This window comes from Phascolarctos cinereus, unplaced genomic scaffold (genome assembly GCF_003287225.1).
Source record: "Phascolarctos cinereus isolate Bilbo 61053 unplaced genomic scaffold, phaCin_HiC Scaffold_5;HRSCAF=322, whole genome shotgun sequence".
NCBI classification, from domain to species: Eukaryota; Metazoa; Chordata; class Mammalia; order Diprotodontia; family Phascolarctidae; genus Phascolarctos; species Phascolarctos cinereus.
In genome coordinates, this window is record NW_027555958.1 from 318,865,295 (window position 1) to 318,886,843 (window position 21,549).

A 21,549-nucleotide genomic window follows, 5' to 3' on the forward strand; every position below is an offset into this window, starting at 1 on the left:
AGCATTCTTAACAAATGTGCATAAAACACAAAACTAAATGTATTAGTACAGACAACAGATTCAAGATATGAAATTATCTTGAAAGGTTTGTCTTAAAAGTAGACACCTATTATTTGGATGGTATTAAGCCAATCCAAGTAGATGGCATTATGACATAATATATTGTACAGCATAAATAGTGCTGGGCTTGAAGTCAGAAGATCCAACTCCAAATCTCAGTTTTGTCTAGATGTGTGTCTTTGGTAAAGTCATTTTACCTCTGTTTAGCTCAGTTTTCCCCATCTGTAAAGTGGGACAAAAATACTTAAAAAATATATCTTCACAATATTGTTGTGATAGTCAAATGAAATAAAGGATATAAAAAGTACTATCATCACTGTAAAGCACAACATGAATTCAAGCTATTACAGAATTTCACATTGGTTTCAGATAATAAATGCAAAGCCCTGAATTTTAAGTTCATGTGCCCCCCCCCAAAAAAAAGTATAATCTAGGAAAGACTAGCTTTTATAACACTTCAATGTGAAAAAGATTTGGTGGTACTAGTGGATCCCAAGATTAACATACAACGCAGATCCTAAAAAAACCTAACACAATATTAGGTTGCACGAATGGAAATAGAGATTTTAGACATCATTTAATTGGTTAAATTACATTAGCAATGTTAAGCTTCATTCTGGAAACCATACTTTTAAGAAGAATGCTAACAGACTTGAGTATATTCAGAAGGAGGCAATAAATAGTAAGGAGTCTAGAAATTATCTCGAAAAAATGATGAAGGAACTGGACATGTGTAACCTAAAGAAAGGGGAAGACATAGTACATTAGCTTAAAATATTTAAAAGTTTGACAGATGAAAGGATTAGAAGTGTTCCATGCTACTACAGAGTACATAAGTAAGATCAGAGTGTTATCAAGAAATTAGCAAAGGTCTTCAAATCATACTACTTTCACCAGACCTCTATTCAATGAGGGGGAAGAACTCTGTAACAAAAGATCTCCAGTAATGGATCTATTAGGAAATGGCTTATGAAATAGTCTGGTCACTATACCCAGAGGTATTCAAGAAGAAGCATATTCTAAAGAGAGACTAGGAGATTTGATTAAAGTATCTCTAACAACCCTTTCAAGTTTAAGATTTAATGAGACAAAATATAATTTTCAAAATATAAGATTTAGTGGTTCTTAGTGTGAATCGAGCACTAGAAGTTTCAAATAAAATAATGAGAATACAGCAGTGGCAAAGAAAATAAAGAAACCTTACCAAATTTGATTCCTAATCTAATACCTGAAAGAGATTTGACTGGATTTCATCCGACTGTTAACTTCCTCTACTGACAGACTCCATCATGCTCCCCAAACAATCCCTTCCCCTTCTATTCTCCCTTTCTTTTAAAAACTTCTTTTTATGTGGTATCTTTCTCCAATAGAATGTCCGTCCTTTGAGGGGAGGTACTGTTTGTCTTTTGGCTTCTATTTGTATTCCTAATGTTTAGGACAGTACCTGGCATACATATAGTAAACTAGGCTTAATAAATGCATGTTGATTTGACAGATTACAATGCTCACCACTGGTCTTCAAAACTTAGGAGAGTGAGGGAAAAAACACCTAAAAGGGGCAGAGTTCCTAGAAATATACCACATTCTTCACTAACCTGGTGCTCAGATCATACTCCTTTCACCAGCCCAGTATTTAACTCCTTTCCATATGGACTTGCCAAAGCTTATACTGTAGGGGTATAAGCAATGCTGTAATAAGAGTAGAAAGTGTAAGTCAACTAACCATCTCTTCTACAATACTAAATTGTCCTTTTCCTCTAGAATACAGAATTCCAGAACAATCCAATTCCCCTCTCTAACATGCTGCAAAAATAGTCATTTTGCATACTGCATATGTATAATCTACATCAAATTGCTTGCCTTCTCAAGGAGGAAAGAGGAAAGGAAGAGAGAGGGAGAGAATTTGGAACTCAAATTTTAAAAAATGAATGTTAAAAACTGTTATTACATGAAACTGGGAAAAATATAAAAACAAAAAATAAAGCAGTAAGCATTCATGAAAATTCTATGGATTTAATGACTAGGAGTTCAAAAAAGACAAATAATTTATATAATAGAATGATCTAGAATACAGTATATATATATATATATATATATGTATATATATATACACATATATATATATATGTGTATATATATATATACACATATATGTGTGTGTGTGTATATATATAAAATAATGAAATAGGCCCCTGGACTTTTTTCTCATCTACAAAATGTCAGTGAGGACAGCAGTCTTCATATCTTTGAGATCACAGGATGAAATGGTTCCTCCTTTTCCCTTCCCACCCCACCTTCACACACCATCTGTAAAACCAGCTCAACTGCTCTGTTCTGTTAGCATATGGATACCAGTACATCTTCATATTCCTAACTAGTCACACCCAAGCCATTCATTTCCACAAGTAATTGCTCTAACAATCTTTGTTCTATAAGCAAGCGTGCCAGAATTGAAACTGTATAACTAGTGCCAGAGAAAATTATATAGGTTAAATTTCAAGCAGAAAAATAGGGAAAAGTCCATGCAGTCATATTGTAAAGTCTATTACTCAATAAGGCTTCTCCATAAAGGAATGAATGAAAAAGTATTTTTTAAGAACTTACAATGTGATAAGCACTAGGGATACAAACAGAAAAGACAGTCCTTGTTCTCTTCGTCACCTGTACTTGCTCAGAGCAGGGCTTTGGTTAGCCCAGACATATAAAGTAAAACCCAGTCTCCACAAAAGAAAGAAGCATATCCTCTGGATCTTGGTTAAAGAGAGTTCCCAAGTACACAGCCCCTCCAAAACCATTTTCCATCAGTCTCACACAAATTTAACTGTTACAGGTCATTTAAAGAAAAATGTATTGTGAATACAAGATCTTAGATTTGCTAACAGCAGAACCAGCTAAGAATACTGGTACTGCTGCCAAGTGACTGGTAATCTCTTTTTCTTCTTCCTGGACTTAGCAGGCTTTAGAAATAATCTTCGTGCAAGGAGCTATCAGGGCCATGATGGGTGCTGAACAGATGGGAGTTTCCAAGAATCCCTTTCTATACACAGACAGTGCCAAAAACTTTCATTAGCTTACTGAGAGAAACTGGACTAAAATTTAACTGGACCTTTCAAACATTTTTTAAACCCAAGAGACACAAAGGAAGAGAACTTAAAAGTACAAAAATCCACCAATTGTAAAGCTCTTTACCTATACACAGCATTGAGAACAAAAATAACTGACAGAGAAGAGCAGAAGAAAGAAGTGCTTATTAGACATCAGGCCTTATCCTCACCTAGGTCACTGATTCACTGTATAAGCATTTTAAACTTACTACTGCTTCAGTTTATCAATCTTTAAAACAGGGCTACGAAAGTTTGCAAAGCATTTAAGATCTCTGGGAAAAGACTGTATATACTTCAAGTCTATTCAAGAAAGCATGAAAAGGAGTGATTTGATGCAGTCCAGTAAATGTTTGGGTTTGTTAGAACCAACAATGAAAAAGTACATGCTAAGGAGAGGTCTTGTTCTAGCAGTTGTTACTCTGCCAGGAAACAAATCAATTATATCTTGTATATGTTCCATAACAGAAACAAAATAGCACCTGACGACATAAGAAACAAAAAGCTCTAGTCCACAGATCTCATTCTCCCTCAAATAAACCTTGGGTGAGATAAAACCAGAACATGATAATCTGTACTTTTACTCTGAAAAAAATTATAACCTTCCCATATAAAAGTCTAGATATATTCTAAAAGCCATGAAGAGGACTAATAATCAGAACCTCAAAAGATTTTACCAAAAGTGACCAAACTGGCAAGTTTCAAGAAACTAACTTGTATTTACATATTTCCAATGAGAAAATGTATTTAAACAAATAAACACTGTTGATCCATACCACTCCTCCCCAATACACATACCTATCCCCCATGGCAGAGCAATGGAGAATGTTACCAGGGCAAAATTATGTATATGTTGTCAGATGCTTTAATCAGCTTTTGCTTAATTGTTTTTTGTCAAAAAAGAGGATTTAATCTGGGTGGGGGGGAATGACTCATAAAGAAAGAAGTCAGAGTAAGACCTATAAAAAGTATTTTCTTTAAAAAGGGGAAGAAAATATATTTAGCAGAGCTACACCACCCCTCTCCTTAACCAGTCAAGGGCAGACCTCCTCACTACCAACACAGAAACAAATCTGCATTCATTAAAATGATTAGAAAATTGCCTCTTTCCTCTATTTAAGGCAATTCCTCTCTTGTTAAAGACAAAAGACCTTTGTAGGAAGGAACCTATCAGAGGAAATCTCTCAATTAACTGAGAGGATAAAATAGGGAAGGCATTCCTAAGCAGCTTTAAAGGCTCTATGAGATCCAAATACCTTCCAATGAGATGATGTCTACTAAAATGTATCAACAATGTTATGATCTAAAAGACAGGAATGGCAAAGCTAGGAGAGACAATAACCACCTCTGACGAGATTACACACAGTACCAGGTTTAACACAGTGGTCGGTCTTCCCCTTCATTTAACAATGCATTTTTAATAAAGTTCAAAATGACAAGTTATTCTTTCCAAAACATGCCAGTTGAACATGCCCCTCCTTCACAGTCTACTAACTGGTAGTAAAGCTTATAAGATCCCTCCCAACTTGTGAGTCCTGCTTACCAAGTGCTCTTGCAACTGCCAGGAAGGGGATCTGGTCAATAACTGTGCTTCTTCTTACAGGACCATTATGAGTAAGTCGAGGTCGTTTCCAAACAACACGGTTAACCCCAGATTTGTTGATCACACTAAAAAAAAAAGAAAGAAAAAAGTAAAAAAGTGTCTAAAATAATATAAATAAGCTAGTTTAACTTTTTTTTCCCTTTTTCATTAGTTTTACTAGGACAGTTAATACAAACTTAAGACTGAAAATGCCTTCGCCAAAATAAATATCTGAGTACCCATTCCAAGTAAAAATCTAGACATCACAGAGGATAGAAGAAGGATCCAATCCATATTCTCAGGAGAAATATAGGGCTACAAGAAAAATTAAATAATCTAAGAATTAAGGAGTAGTAGGCCAAGATTAAGACATTTACACTCCATTATGCATGCAGTCAGGAGCCACTGACTGACTCCATGCAAACATGACAGTAACACGATCAAACATTATTTTAAGATTAACTTGGTGATGATATATGAATGAATTAAAGGGGCATAAAGGCTTAATACAGGAAGCTATGTAAGTAGTCCAAGAATAGGGTGAAAAGAACCTGAAGAGTAGTGACAACAGGAAAAGAGAATAAGGAATACATGAATAAGGGATGTGATAGGTTAGAGTTTATGACAACTCTAATATTTTGATCCTATGTGATATAAGATGATGAATGGTTCCACTAGCAGAACATGTTATTTCTAGGGTAGAGGAACTTCCGTTTTAATTACATTGAGTTTGCAGTAATAACGGGACATTTTTTCACTTGGATGTCCAATAGGCAATCAGAAATGCAAAACTCTACTCTCTTCATGGACAAATCAACACTGAAAAACATATTTTTATATATATCATATATATACATGATATATATATATATACATGATATATATATATATATATGGAGATGACAAATGTTGTCAGATGAAGCCAAGAGATTGAGCGAATATAATAAGCTCTGTATCAGAATCCAGTGACCAAAGACTGAACTTAACCATTGTCCAGATTTAGAAAGGAAAGGAATAAAATCTAAGGAACAGGCATAACCAAGTGAATGTAGTGCCACAAAGGCCAAGTAAACTATTTCAATAAGGAAGGAGCAGCACTTTATCAAAACCGCAGAACAAGTTCAAGGAGATCAAGGACTAAAAAAGGCAACTAAATGTGACAATTATAAGATGCCTTGCCTTTCAGAGTATAGTTCTACAACTGCAGTACAAAGTTAAGAGTAGAAGCCAGATTTCAATGTGTTACTTGGAGAGAAGAGAAGTAAAGGATCCAGAGACAGATATAGACAATTCATTATAAAAGAATGGAAGGAAAAAGAGGCATAGGACAATAGAGAACAGAGTAAATATTTTTTTTCTTTTTAGGCAATTGGGTTTAAGTGACTTGCCCAGGGTCACACAGCTAAGTGTCAAGTGTTTGGTCTGAGGCTGGATTTGAACTCAAGGTCCTCCTGACTTCAGGGCCAGTGCTCTATCCACTGTGACACCTAGCTGCCCCTAAATATTTTTCCAATACAGAAAATGTGTTTTTAACTTTATTCTGACCTTAGAAAAAGAAATCTGTTTATAGGAAATTGCAAATCTATTGTGTACAGCTTGCTTTTGTAAGTATATAATAATTTCAACATGTAATCTTAAAGGTTGTCCTGTCTGTTTCTTTCTGGCCTGCCTTCTGTTCTCTTCTATTCATTCTTTAAGTGTCAATGACCCCTCTTTTCTTTCCTTTTATATGGGGGGGGACCCTAACACTACATCTTCCTCCTTAGCTTAGCTTCAACACAAGGGGGTGGGGAAGAAAGATTTTGTAACAACTATGGGTAGCGGGGCAGCTAGGTGGCACAGTGGATAGGGCACTGGCCCTGGATTCAGGAGGACCTGAGTTCAAATCCAGTCTCAGACACATAACACTTATTAGCTATGTGACCCTGGGCAAGTCACTTAACCCCACTGCCTAAAAAGAAAAACAAAACAAAACAAAACCCACAAATATGGGTAACCAAGCAAAAAAAAAAAGAAAAGAAAAGAAAGAGAAAAATTCCCACATTGGTTGTGTCTGCAAATGTATAACTCAATCGGCAACTTGAATCCATTAACCCTCTACCAGGAAAACAGGCAGTATGTTTTATCTTTCTTCCTCTGAAATTATTCTTGACCACCACCACTGAACTATTCATTCTTAAGTTCGCCAAAGTTGTTTTTAAATGCATAAAATAAAATGCATAGGATTACAAAAGGCCAATTACTGAAATTCAGAAATCAAAAAAAAATTTTAAGTTCACAGACTCCAGGTTAAAAAGCTCTGCTTGGGTTATCAAGCTAATAGCGGTTATTGCTGGGTCAAAGTTGAGTGACTTTTAGAACATGTTTTCCAAATTGCATTCCAGGATAATCAGACTCATGTACAGCACCACCAAAAATGCATTGATGTATCTGTTTTTCACTCACCCACCACATTTGCTATTTTACTCCTTTGTCATTTTTGTAAATATGTTGAGTGTGAGGTGTAACCTTGGAATTATTTTAATATTCCCCTAATGATTAGTCATTTGGATTTCATGTGGTTGCTGAGAGCTTGGATTTCTTCCTTTTAAAATTGCCAGTTCACATCCTTTGACCATTTATTTATTGGGAAATGACTCTTGTTCTTATAAAATTTGAATCAGTTTCTTATTTATCTTGGATGAGACCTTTATTAGTAAAATTTGCTGTAAAAATGTTTTTCCAAGTTCACTTCTAATTTTAGCTGCACTGGTTGTACAAAAAATTTTATGTAATCAAAATGATTAATTTTGTCTTCTCTGATCTTTTCTATCCTATGTTTGGTTGTGAACTCTATCCATATTTTCAAAAGGCATTTCCCTCATTGCTCCTCTAATTTGTTTATGATGTGACCTTCCATAATTACATCATGTATCCATTCGGAGTTTATCTTGATATACAGTGTGAGATACTGGTATTTATCTGATTTCTGCCATACTGCTTTCCAGTTTTCCCAGCAGTTTTTGTTAAATAGTAAATCCTTACCATAGTAATCGGGGTATCTTTAGATTTATCAAAAGATGATAACAGCATTTCCTTCCATATGTTGTATACCTAATCTATTCCAGTGATCAACCTCTCCATTTTTTAACTAGTATCAAACAGTTTTAATGATTACTGTGAATTTTTTGAAGGCAAAGAACACAGAGAAAGGCAATGTATCAAGGTCCCATAAAAGTTAGATGAAAAGGGGCAGCTAGGTGGTGCAGTGGATAGAGCACCAGTCCTGGAGTCAGAAGGATCTGAGTTCAAATACGACCTCAAACACATAACACTTACTAGCTGTGTGACTCTGGGCAAGTCACTGAACCCCAATTGCCTTGCAAAAAAAAATTTAAAAAGTTAGACGAAAAGAACAAAAGTATAGGCTACAGAGTTAATACTGACAAGAAAAATGTCTTTTCTTTTGAAGCAGGAGGAAATACACTGGTTTAGTTTAAGAACTGTATTAAAAAACCCTGGCTTTGCTACATATTGCCTATGTGTCCTTGTTACTTCATTTCTTTGGGGCTAAATTTTCTCATGTCTGAAATAAGAGTGAGACTAAATGACCCCTAAAAGTCTATTCTAGGTTTAAATCTACAATTGGTCCAATTCTATCATCCTATGGAAGGGAACAGGGGATGAGTACAATAAGAATAAAGATGTCATGTTGAATGGCTTCGACCTATCTATAAAGGTGGTCTATAAATTTAGGAGTAAAGAAGGGCAGAGATCTGAGTGTCTTTAGTTTTCTGAGATTTGGAAGGTTTTCTATGCATTCTTATAGAACAAAAACGAGATTGAGATCACCTACAAGTATTGCTTTAACTTGTCTAACACTCAATCCTAACAAATGACTCTGCTTATAGGGTTAGAACACAGAATGCTTTAAAGATGTCATGATCTCAAAGACAGAGTCATTTCTCTGCCAGCGTTACTTCCTTCCATGTCAGGTTCCTTGTCAGCATAATAGCCTTTGGATCTACCAAATCTAATAAATATTTGAGTTAATGTGCTAGGCACTGGGGAAACAAAAATAAGTCTGAGTCCTAGCACTAAAGAAGCTTACATTCCACAGGGAAGGAAGGATAAGATAAAACACACAATGAATTACACAAGGCATGCAATTATGGGACCAAAGGAGAACTTTCAGGCAAAGTGCTCTAGAACAGTCTGAAAAGGAAGAGATCACTTTCAGACTGGTGGAGCAGGAGATCAAGGAAAGCTGTAAGAAAGAAAAGGCACTAGAGCTGAGTCTTACAGAAAAAAAAGGATTCTGAAAGGCAGAGAAGAAAAAGATGTATATTTTAGGTATGAAAGTCTAAAGGATTATAGAAACTAGACGCAAGATATATAATAGTGGTGGAGACATGACTGTACCAAAGGGTCTTTTACATGTACTTGAGTTTTGTGCATATACTCTCCAAAACAAGTTAGTTATACTCCAAAGGTAAAGATACTAAATTAATCCACCATTCCCACATTAGCTGAATCAGCAGCCACTCTTGCTTCTAAATACACCAAAACAATCATTGCTAAAATATTCTCTCTCACCTCAGACCAAACACTTGGTACTTACTAGCTGTGTGACCCCTGGCAAGTCACTTAACCCCAATTGCCTCAAAAGGAAAAAAGAAAAGAAAAAAAAAGAAAATATTCTCTCTCCTAGAATCCAAAAAACATTTGAGTCTGTTAACTTGGAAATAGCCAGAGAAATGTTTTTAAGTATGTGAGCAAAGCAGTCAAAAGGTATACTCCTAACAAAAATAAAAAATTACGCTCTTGCACCATACTTCCCTACTGCTACTATAGATGTTTTTTTTTTAAAAACCAAAATGCCAAAGGAAGACTTCAGTAAATGTTATGCAAGGTACCAACCAAGAAACAGCAGAAGACTTGAACAAAACCTGGGCCAGTTAACTATTCCTTATTACTTCATTCCTCTAATTAAACTAATTGTTCAGAATTGTCAGTTTCACCACACTAGTATCTTTCATATGTTCTCTCTACTCCCATTGTAATCATCCAACCACAAGCCCTCATTACCACATGACTGAACAACTGTTAACTATCTTCCTAACAGATCTTACCTATGTTCCATCAGAGGGGACAGAGAAAGGAAATAAGCATTAAGTGCCTACTATGTGCCAAGTGCTTTATAAATATTATCTCATTTAATCCTCACAAACACCCTGGAAGGTAGATATTATTTCCCTCATTTTACAGTTGAGGAAACTGAGGCAGCCAGAAGTTAACTGATTTGCCCTGGGTCACAAAGCTACTAAGTATCTAAAGCCCCATTTGAACTATGGTCTTCCAGACTCCAAGTCTAGCATTTTATTCACTGAGCCACCTAGCTGGCCACAGCCTGGATCTGTGATTTCAATGGTATAAGAAACTCCCAGATAAGGAAAGTTCCTCACCAGTTAAGTTCAGGAGCTCCCAAGCTTATACTCAGAGCACAGCCTACAATACTGAGAGGTTAAGTGACTTGCCCAACGTCACACAGTAAGCATGTGTCAGAGGAAGCCAGGTCTTCAGGGCCTCAAGGTCAGCTCTCTATTCTCTCTACCATACTGCCTCTCCCCCTCATACTACTGACAAAATATTCTTCCTAATGGATAGATTTGGCCACGTTATACCTCTGATGAGAAATCTTCAGTATCAACTGAGAATCCAATTAAAAACCCTCTGCCTGGCATTCAAGGCTCCTCATAAAATGGTGCCACTCTTCAAAGTGAGTCTGGCACTTCAGGTAAAGTGTACTGCTCTGTGTCATCTGAATATGCATTATCCTATCAGTGCCTCCTCACCTTTGATCATACCTGAAATATTTTCCATTCCCTTCCATTGCTGAAGTCAGAGCCATCCTTTAAAACCAACTGAAATGCCAAATAAAAAGAACCCCATGATTCTGTTGCTTATAATAAAATCTTTTCTCAGATGCATGAAGGCATTTTATTGCCTCCTAATGTATTTATCCTACAATAGTATATTAAATCTTATCCCTTACTAGACTGTAATCTCCTAGAAGGCCACATAAGACAATCTGGATTTAAATTCCACCTTGAAGAAGCAGGGTAACTTTGAAAACTACAACGTGATCTTATTACACTTAAAAAAAATAAACAAGTAGTATATCCTAGAGACCTGCAGCAATTTACTATCTTCTTCTATTCTACTAAATATATGCAAATGCCCATTTTATTTATATTTTGTCAAGTTCAGAATAAAAATTATTTTTTTAAAAATCCCACCTAAAATATTTACCAATTATGTAATCATGGGCAAGTCATTTAGCTTCTCAAAGTTTCAGAAGTTTTAATTCCAGTGGCATTTGGGTCAATTTGCAAAACTATAACTAAGAGTTTGTTTATGTCTCCAAAACTGGCTAAAATGAAATGTCACAAAAGAACAATTTTTGGTTTAAAAAGCACTTCAGGGCAGCTAGGTGGCGCAGTGGATAGAACACTGGCCCTGCAGTCACGAGGACCTGAGTTCAAATAAGGCCTCAGACCAAACACTTGACACTTACTAGCTGTATGACCCTGGGCAAGTCACTTAAATCCCAATTGCCTAAATAAATAAATAAGACAAATGAAGCACTTCAACCAATGACATTTTCCTTACTAGGAAATGACTAAGATATGAGATTCTATTAGAAAGTTCTTTCAAAAACAGTTCTCTTCCACCATTATAGACACAAACAGCTGAACACAAGTAGATGACAATTCTCAGACTATCATCAGGAATTTTGTGCATCTAAACTCAAAAGAAAAGGGGTAAGGAAGAAGATATCCATCAAGAAAGTATAAAAGTATAAAACTCAGGTACCCACCAATATATTTAATTGCATCAGGGTAAACAGTATAAAACTTGGATCTTTGAGGCTGCAAAAAAGACTATACTAAATGAAGAGACACAAGAGAATACCAACATGAGATCATCACAAGGAATATAAATAATTATAAGGCTTTAACACCATCATTTTTTAAAATTTCATAAATTTTTGAAACAAAGCTTTAAAACAATCTCAATGAAACATATTTAAACATATTCCCACATTATTACTTCTATTCTCTGTTTCTAAGTGCTTAGATTTCAGTTTAGAAAACTGGGCTCCTTAAACTTTTTAAATATATTGATATCAACATAGCCAACATATATGTGATGATATATAACATATATATGATCCTTCACGCATTTTAAAACAACATTATTTTGAGGTATCCTTAGGCTTTACCAAAATGCCAAAGGGATCTGTGACATAGAAAAGTTAAAAGCCCCTGGTTTAAACTATGAAAGCATAATAAAATTAATTTAAGTTTCAAGTCTCAAAGGTACCTACTTTTAGACATGTAGTCATCAGGGACAGAAGAAAAGGAAACAATAACAGCAGAATCCGGCTTAAGCAGGCAAGAGTTAAAAATATCTGACAGTTGGTTTTGGCTCAATCCTCCTTCCAACCTCAAACTGAACCATGCCTCATTTTGGAATCCCAGTCTCTAAGACTATCATACAGCTTTTAACAATGACTTGAAGGAATGAGAGTAGCAATTTTTAAGTGAAAGGCTTTCAGGCTGGTATTATTATTTGCTAGTCTACTGCAATGCTAATGGTAGAAAGGAAAGGAGATATCCCATTTCTAAGGCAAATAAAAAAGGAAAATGGACAGATATAAGCATTATAATCTTAAATCATAGAGAAGTGATGAAAGTAAAAACCTGACAAGATATCAAAGTATGGAAAGTCATTCAAAGGACATTCAAAGATAAAAATGAAAAGAAGAAAAAAATGAAAAAAAAGTGCAAAAAATAGTGGAACCACCACACTTGGAGGACTCTAATATCACAGAAGAAATGACACTTAAAAGAAAATACAGATGGAAAAATAAGTGCATTAGACCAAGTGTATATACATAAAAAAATCCACACCAGAGACAAAACAATTGTGAGACCATTGAGGAACAAATATGCAAGGTCTCCAAGAGATGAAGACAGCAAAAGTTTTAAAAAATTCTTGGCCCTTATTAATACAAAAAAATATCAAGTGAACACCAAAAATTACAAACTCATCTACTTATTTTTCCAACTATATAAAAACATTTAATAGAGTGATACATTTGTACACAAATCAAGGGCACACTCAAATGAGGGTATTAGTAAGGAACAAAGCAGGTTTTCCATTCAACAAGGGACCAAATTTCTCCATCTTGCAATTGACTGAAAGGTGTTGAGAACATAAGATACCACTATGCATATATTTTTTGTTGGTTTTATACACACACACACATACACACACACACACACGTATATATATGTATACGCATGCATGCATGTATGTATTTTAGAACAAAATGCTACCTCATGTGCTCTTTCATAACAAAATGTTTTCCTTCATACATCATTCGGAATTTTTTAGAAAATGTAACATAGGTGTAGTTGTGAAATGATCCAACCATTTTGGAGAGCAATTTGGAACTATGCCCAAAAGGCTATAAAAATGCGCATACCCTTTGACTCAGCAATAGCACTTCTAGGGCTATATCCCAAAGAGATCATACAAATGGGAAAAGGACCCACATGCACAAAAATATTTATAGCAGCTCTTTTTGTGGTGGCAAAGAATTGGAAACTGAAGGGCTGCCCATTAATTGGGGAATGGCTGAACAAGTCGTGGTATATGAATGCTATAAGAAATGACAAACAGGATGGCTTCAGAAAAACCTGGAAAGACTTGTATGGTCTGATGCTGAGTGAAGTCAGCAGAACCAGGAGAAGGCTGTACACAATAACAGCCACGTTGTATGATAACTAATATTGATAAACTTAACCCTTCCCAGCAATACAAGGATCTAAGATATCCTCGTGATGGAAAATGCTATCCACATCCAAAGAAAGAACTATAAAGTTTGAATGCAGATCAAAGCACACTATTTGCTATTTTTTTTCTTTTGTTGAGTTATGTTTCCTCTTTCTGGTGGTTCCTCCTATTGGTTCTAATTCTTACTTACAACATCACTAACGTGAAAATATGTTTAATAGGAATGTATATGTATAGCCTATATCAGATTGTGCACTGTCTTGGGGAGGGTGATGGGGAGGGAGGGGGAGAAAAAATTTTAAACTCAAAAGCATATGGAAGTGATTGTTGATAAATCAAAATAAATTAATTTTTAAAAAAAGAAAACATAACAGAAACAACATTCAGTGATCTTCTCATAATGAACATCAAGTAAAAGACATAAAACAGGGAGCTATTATTCTCTCACTAAGAGTACTCGTCACTGTGATGGAAGAGAAATAGCAGAGAGTCCAATTTGAGGAGGGCTTCCCTGTAGATGGTGAGCTCTTCCAGATGACGCTGTCTGTAGATAACATTGTGCTGATTTTATCTAGCTCCAAGACACTTTACTGCCTCCTGAAAGAGAGCTCCATAATCACTCAAGGGAATCTGGCCTGTCCACCTACACAGGACAGGTTAAGTGAATGAAAAAAGTCAACAGCCCACATTTCATCATGCATTTGGATGGACACCCTGAAGAGCTTGTCCAGTAATAGTATATCTGGGACAAGAAATAAAGGTACCAACAAGGTGGGCTAAAAGTTGAAAAGGAGAGCAGTATGGATTGCTTTCAGGAGATTTTAGAGCCTAAACTTCCCATGAAAGTAAAGCCCATTTTTCCAATTTTATTACCATTTTCCAAGTAGCAGCAAGATGCAGAATACCATGGCTTTTGAAAAACTAAATATGAGTATCATACAGAGGGCAATGGAGAGGCACATGGTAGGTCTGATTAGGATGCAATACATAAGCAGGAACTGCAAAGAACAGAATAAAAGATATCTCAAGGGATTATATGACAGGAAAAGATGGACTGGTCATGTGGCAAGAGGGAATCACAGACAACCAGAGAATTCCTCTGATATAATAATAATAACAACATTATTATCATAGCTAACATTCACACAGCACTACTATGTGCCGAGAACTGTGCTAAGTGTTTACAATTGTTATCTCATTTGATCCTCACAACAACCCTGGGAGGTTTCTTCATTTCACAGATGAGGAAACTTAAGTAAAGAGAGGTTAAGTGATTAAATGCTCAGGGTCACACTCCTAGTGTGTCTGAAGCCAGATCTGAATGCAGGTCTTCCTGACTCCAGGCCTGGCACTATTTCCACTGCACCATAATATAGGGAAGAAAGTGAGGAATGCCTCTAACTTTAGTAAAAGAAAAATGTGCTAAGGATTTTGATATATGCACACACATCCTTAATACAACCTAAGGCAACAGAAATTGTTTCCTTACTATAAGGTAAGGCAGAAAAAGAAAAAAAAAACTTAACAATACACTACCTCCCACCAAGTCCTTCAATCCTTTCTCTTTCTTTAGGAAGTTCAGGTTTGTGGTCCTGTGTCACTTCCACAGCTCTTACAAAATCATCCTTTGGGTCATCCTGAACTCCAAGGACCACTCCTGAGTCTCCCACGTGAGCTACATACATCTTTGTGCCTCGGATGATAACCACACTTGCAGTTGTGCCCGATGTGCTGGGGAGGCCTGTCATGGTCTTAGGCCATTCTGCTGTAATGAGAAATGAAACTTAGGTTTTATTCTTGTATAATTCAACATAAACTTAACAAAAAATATTAGCAGATATGATATTACCATCATATTAAAATTTAATCACAACTGATATAACTTCCACAAAGCAAAGAAACTTAAGGAAATACCAAATGTATTCAAAGGAGATATGTTAATACTGATCATATTCATTAAGTAGTTCTCAAAAATGTTTATCTAGTTCAATCCTCCAATGTTTCTACCTCAGGAAAAAAACTATTTCAATTTTATTGCTATTACTTCTGCATAATTCTTTTAGTTTTAAATTATATTTTTATATTTAGAGGATAGTGTATGTTAAACTACTTCTGATAGCTAGACAGATCATTTATTGTTTCCTATTCAATGCTAATTTTAGAGAAAGCTGATTTATTAAACATCTACAACATATGATCCAGAAACTTAAAAACAAAGGAAAAAATCACAGAAGTAAAGAAATGATGCCACAGGATGCCGCAGTACAATACCAAATACTTCAAAGGCTTAACTGTTTTAAAATCCCACAGAGAATTAAAAGAACCTAAATGTTAACAACACTTAGACTGGATAAAGTTAGACCCATTAATAATGTGAGTAAAAAAAAATTTCAACCAACAGCTCTGATGGAGTTTATTAGGTAATTAGAAAATATGTACAAACGAAAAAAATGACAATTGTCTTTTAAAATCATATTCATACAAACACCTTGAAAAAAGGCACCTGATACCTAAGAAAGTTCCCTGGAATATTAGATCTAACAAGTTAATAAAAACCCTGAAAATACTGATAAACCCTATGTTTTTATACATATTGCCCAATAGAGACAAGTCTACCTTTCAAATCTGTCTTCCCCTTTGTCTCCCTCTTTCTCCTGCCCAGAATTTATTTATCTAATCACTAGGAGCTATAGATGTTCAGATAAGTTACAACAGACATTTATAAAACAAATAAACTTAAAAGATTTAAAGTTAAGGATTCTAACATGCTTTCCCCTTTACAAAATGACATTAGAAGTAGCTTCTTCAGTAGATACAACTTATTTACAATTTTAAACATATGATCAAATAAAATTAATCCATAGATGCATTCTCACAAACTTAAAACATCATCAAATGGGAGTATATAACTCAAAGGAAAAATTATAGGTTAGGCAGCAGATAAATGAACCATACCAGTGTTTACCAACTTAACTTCTCTTTCAAACTAAAGCCTATTTAAGCCTTAACAGTACAACCTCTTAATTTGAGTACCTGCTTTGTCACTAACCAGCTTTGTGACTTTCAACAAATCATTTTAACTTGTCTGGGTCTCAGTTCCCTCCTCTATAAAATGAATTGAAGGGAAAGAAGGATTGAATTAGATTAACTCTATGGTTCCTTCCAGCTCTGAGCCTTAGTTCAAAAAACTAGATATCCTCTCCTTATCACTTTTATTATGCTCCTAGATTAGGTCCACCAATAGATACTACAGCATTAATTTTTTTTTAAGGCAATTGGGGTTAAGTGACTTGCCCAGGATCACACAGCTAGTAAGTGTCAAGTATTTGGTCTGAGGCTGGATTTAAACTGAGGTCCTCTCACTTCAGGGCCGCTGCTCTATCCACTGCAACACCTAGCTGCCCCTACAGCATTAATTATTTTTTTTTGTTTTTTGTTGGGTTTTTTTTTTGGCTAGGAAATGGGGTTAAGTAACTTTACCCGGGTCACACAGCTAGTAAGTGTTATGTGTCTGAGGCCACATTTGAACTCAAGTCTTCCTGAATCCAGGGCCAGTGCTATGTCCACTATGCCACCTAGCTGCCCCTACAGCATTAATTATTAATAGAACTTCCCTAAACTAAATTTTATTATAGGAAAACAATATTCATTTTCCTCTAAAGCTTTATCATGATATATTTATGTGAACACAATGCTTGTTTGAAATAAAAGTCATATATATGGCAAAAGTTGGTATTCTCCTAAATCCACCCCATCTTCTTTGAAAGTAGACTGGACAAGGAAAAAAAAAGCACTGTATCTTTCTTTCCTTGGGGGGTGGGGCTCAAGGGGAGGCAATTGGAATTAAGTGACTTGCCCAGGGTCACAGAACTAGTGTCTAAGGCCAAATTTGAACTCGGGCCCTCAAAACTTCAGGGCTGTTGCTCTATTCACTGCATCACCTAGCTATCCCTGGATGTTTTAAAATGATATCAATTTCCAATAAAACATGCTTTCCAAGAAAGCAGAGAATTAAGAAATACTGCTCATATAAGTAGAGGTCCAAATTAATTAAGCAATAAGATTTCTAACATACGGGCAAGAAGTGAAGGAGGGCTTAAAAATGAAAAGGCTTATTAATAAGCAATAGAAAGAAAAAGATATATTGATATTTAGTCATAATACATCCCATTATTAATCCCATTTCCTCAACCTGAAAACAAAATCATCTTCCCTTTCTTTTGGATAAACTAATTTCTCCTTTCATCCACAGGAGAAAGGATACTTAGGGGAGCCTGGGAGAAAAATTTTGCTGTTATTCACAATAAACCATGAAATTCTCAGAAGTACAACTACAGAAATCTCTTAAGGAACATGAGATATAGCAGAAGGTTTATACGTCAAGAAAGCAGTTGATAAAACTTATCTGTAGCAACACTATTTTGAAATTTTAAAATTGGAAAAAATGGTATGCCCAGTGGCTAAACAAACTGTAAGATATAAATTTAACAAGAGTATCACTGGACCTTGCAGAACAAAAGCAAGCCCAAGGATATACTGAGATAATATGAAGGATCAAAGAAGAAGCAAAAAATTAGTAATACTACAATTATGTAAATGATAAATTTAAATGGCAACAAACCTCTAACCAAAAACACTAGGCAACACTGATACTAACTCAGAAAACACACACCAGTCCTCTCTTCTAACAAAGACAAGCCTAATAAAAAATAAGATTGCATGTACCATCCATCCAAATCACACATGCTATTTCACTTAACTAGTCTCACAACCTTATGCTGTGAAGGTATTCCATTGTACCCTGGAATCTGTATGATAGCTAGAAAACATCTTATTTGCTAAATATTCTCTCTGGAGAAACTAAACTAAAAGGATTCTTCTAGAATCATGTGCTAAATACATCTCTTTTAGTGTTAAGCCTTCCATTACTCTCTTGTGTACTTGCTCTAAAAGAAATTTAAAGAACATAATCATTTAAGTGAATGAGGCTTACCTTATCCAAGGTTAGGGATAGAAGCCTGTAGTTTGCAGTATAAAACATACGTTGCCTTATTTGTCCCAAAAGAGCCTAGAAGCATTCATGAATAACTTTAAACCAAAACAAAGAAAATCTCTCTTCTAGAAATATATATTTATAAACAAAGGCCTACTCCATGATTTATAAAAATAACAGCAATAGTATTTTTAAGCAAATTAGTTGAATCAATAACTAGAAGATTGCTAGGAGTGGTATGTTTTTATTTAAATACTAAATTTGCCATAATTCCACTTACAACAAAGTGCTTTTAGTCTATACAGTAATACTAAATAATGCCTTCTGTCTCACCACCTTGTTACAACTGTGTACAAAAGATACAACTCTGTGGTATACTTCTAGAATCTACTGTACTGCTTTCAACTCTTCTTCACACTCAGAAACAAAACAAATGCATAATGGGGCCTCTGGGATTGGTTGGGAAACAGCTCTATCAACAGCTGATGGGCTGGTTCATGCCTCAATCAAACAACTCTGGGCAGAGAGCCAGGCAGATGGAAGACTGACTTTGGGAGGAGTCTCGTTCACAGGCACAACTTGCTATACCAGCGGTTTTTTAAATATCTTATACTTGGCTAATTAAGTACTACTCAGAAATACTAAAAAGCTCTGAAAAGCACAAACCTAACAGGGATTTTTCATTTTACATCAATTTAAGGCACATGCGCAGAAATTAACAAGCAGTTAAGTTCCCCTGATCTTACATTGTGAGATTGTTTTGCAGAAGCTTTCCACTATGTGGAAACTCCCTCCCTCCTCTCCACCCCCATCCTAGTTTACAGCCTATTAGAGAGACGCCAAAGGTTCATTGGGTGAGTCTATTGTCACACAGCTGGTGTGAAGAGGCAGGATTTGAACATAGGTCTTCCAAACCAAGTCCAGATCTCTATTCACCAAGCCTCCTGGGCCTTTCTTGCATTACGGAACCGACTCTAAAAATTACTCAACAAAGTAACCTTAACTATATGCTCCTTTTGCCTGCGGCTGTCCTTTATACTCCAAAACCAAAATTTTTGCAAGCATTTTCTTAAAAGACCTAATCAGATCTATTTCAGTTATACAGTTATTACTCAATTTATCTGAACTGTAATTCTTAAAACTAAGGAACTCTAGGCAGCAACTGGTAATGGTATTCAAAACATTCTGTAGTCCTTTATCACAGAATTTCCTCACATTCCCTTGGTTCTTTAAGAATCAGGTATGTTTAAAAAAAAAGCAAAAAAGAATTAGGGATGTTTAACCAAGAAAGGGGTTACAGTGTCATAAAAGCCGTCTTCCAGAGGGCTGAAGGGGGCAGAACTAGGAGCTAAATAAAACGAGTTTAAGCTGCAAAGGGGCAAATTTAGATTCCAGGAACGGAAAAACTTCCTAACACTTGGAGCTACTATTCATTACTCTACTGCTTCGGGAGGTCTTCGAGAAAAGACCTACAGGGCCGCGGGGAGAATTCTCTCTCGGCTATGAACTGGGTCTAGACGGCCTCTAAGATTCCAACTCTGTGATGTGCGAGCACCCCATTCTACAATTCTGAATCCTACTCTGCATATCCACCCCCATTCTCGAATGCCAAGAACTCAGTTTTACACAACACACACCGAGTGTGGACGAGGAGCGAAGAGAGCGGCGCGCCCAGTCCTCCAGAGCAGCAAGCCAGGAGAAGGATGGGGACACATTCAAATGGAACATGTCCCTATCAGGGACTCAGGGAGGCGGGAAGAGAAGGCGGGATGATCTGGTCGTTTCATCTTTCGACCAAAACTTGGCGCCCGGTTTTAAACGGTCTGTTGCCGCTTGGGGAAGCGGGTGAAGGCTGGGGGGTGGGGAAGGCGCGGTACCCAGGACCCTCTGAGAAGGGGGGGAGGGTACAAGCAGATAGGAAACACTGCCGCAGGGAAGGCGGGAAGGCAGCCCGCGCGGATGGTGGGGGTGGGGGTCACGGTCACGGTCACTCACCCAGTTTCTTCCACATGGCCAGGTGACAGGCAAGGAAGCCCTTACGGATGGCGGCGCACACTTCGGCCGGCTCTGCAGAACCGAATCCTTTCTGCTTCTTGATGAAGCCCCACAGGTGCTCCCGGCGAACTGGGCCGCCTCTCGCCCGCCGTGACCGTCGCACACGGCGAAGAAGGCCACTGAGGAGCGGCGGCGGCGCCGCGGATAGACGCGGCCCGCGGCTGGCGACGAGGCCCCGGCGCCGTCCGCAGGCTCCCGAGGTCCTTCCCGGGCCGCCGCCGAGGGGCCCTCGCCCCCGGGGCCCGTCTCGTCCCCAGGGAGCGGCGGCGACGACCCCAGCGAGAGCTCGTCCTCGGCCGGCGGCTCCGGCTCCACCACGATCTGGGTCACGTCCTCCATGTACTTCCTCCCGCCTTGGTCGGAGAAGACGCTCACCCCAAGCGAGTAGAGTCCCGCCATGGCCGGATGGCCGGGACCCTCCGGCCCCACACAGCCCGCCCGCCGAGCCCGGCCGCGCGAGGTCCAGGCTGCGCGCTCGCCGGCAGCCAACTATTGTTTATCTTCGACGACTGCGAGCGGGGGGTGGGGGGGGAAGAGCGGAGAGGAGGAGGCGGGGGAAGGGGCGGGCCCCGAGAGGGCTGGGGAGGAAGGGGGGGGAGGTAGGGCGCGCGGGGTCGGGACTTGTCCGCGCGAGCTGAATGTTGAGCTGAGGTAACAACGATGCCCCGGTGCGGCTCCGCGTCCGCGCCTGCGCAATGCCCTAATGTCCACCTCGCCCCGCCCTCCCCACCCTACTTACTCATATCCGTCATTCCCCTCTGCTGTCGTCACTCTTTACTCCGGGTCTCTTCCCCGACTTGGGGCCAATCCCAAACCAAGACAGGACCACTCGTCCCTTCCCCCATCTGCTTCTTCCCGTGGGCTAGAGCAGATCTCGCGAGAGCGTTCGCTCGTTCTTTCCCAACCGTGCAGCT

General features: G+C 37.6%; 1 protein-coding gene across 1 annotated transcript in view; it reads right to left on the reverse strand.

The window, feature by feature from the left end:
* The window catches only part of PPM1D (protein phosphatase, Mg2+/Mn2+ dependent 1D), a 44,853-nt gene extending 23,670 nt beyond the window's left edge, over window positions 1-21,183 (reverse strand). The window contains 4 exon segments of the mRNA XM_020991813.2: window positions 4,705-4,829; window positions 15,124-15,352; window positions 20,576-20,701; window positions 20,704-21,183. Coding sequence (XP_020847472.1) covers window positions 4,705-4,829; window positions 15,124-15,352; window positions 20,576-20,701; window positions 20,704-21,034 — 811 coding nt within the window. The 5' untranslated portion in view covers window positions 21,035-21,183.
* Window positions 21,184-21,549: the final 366 nt, after the last annotated feature.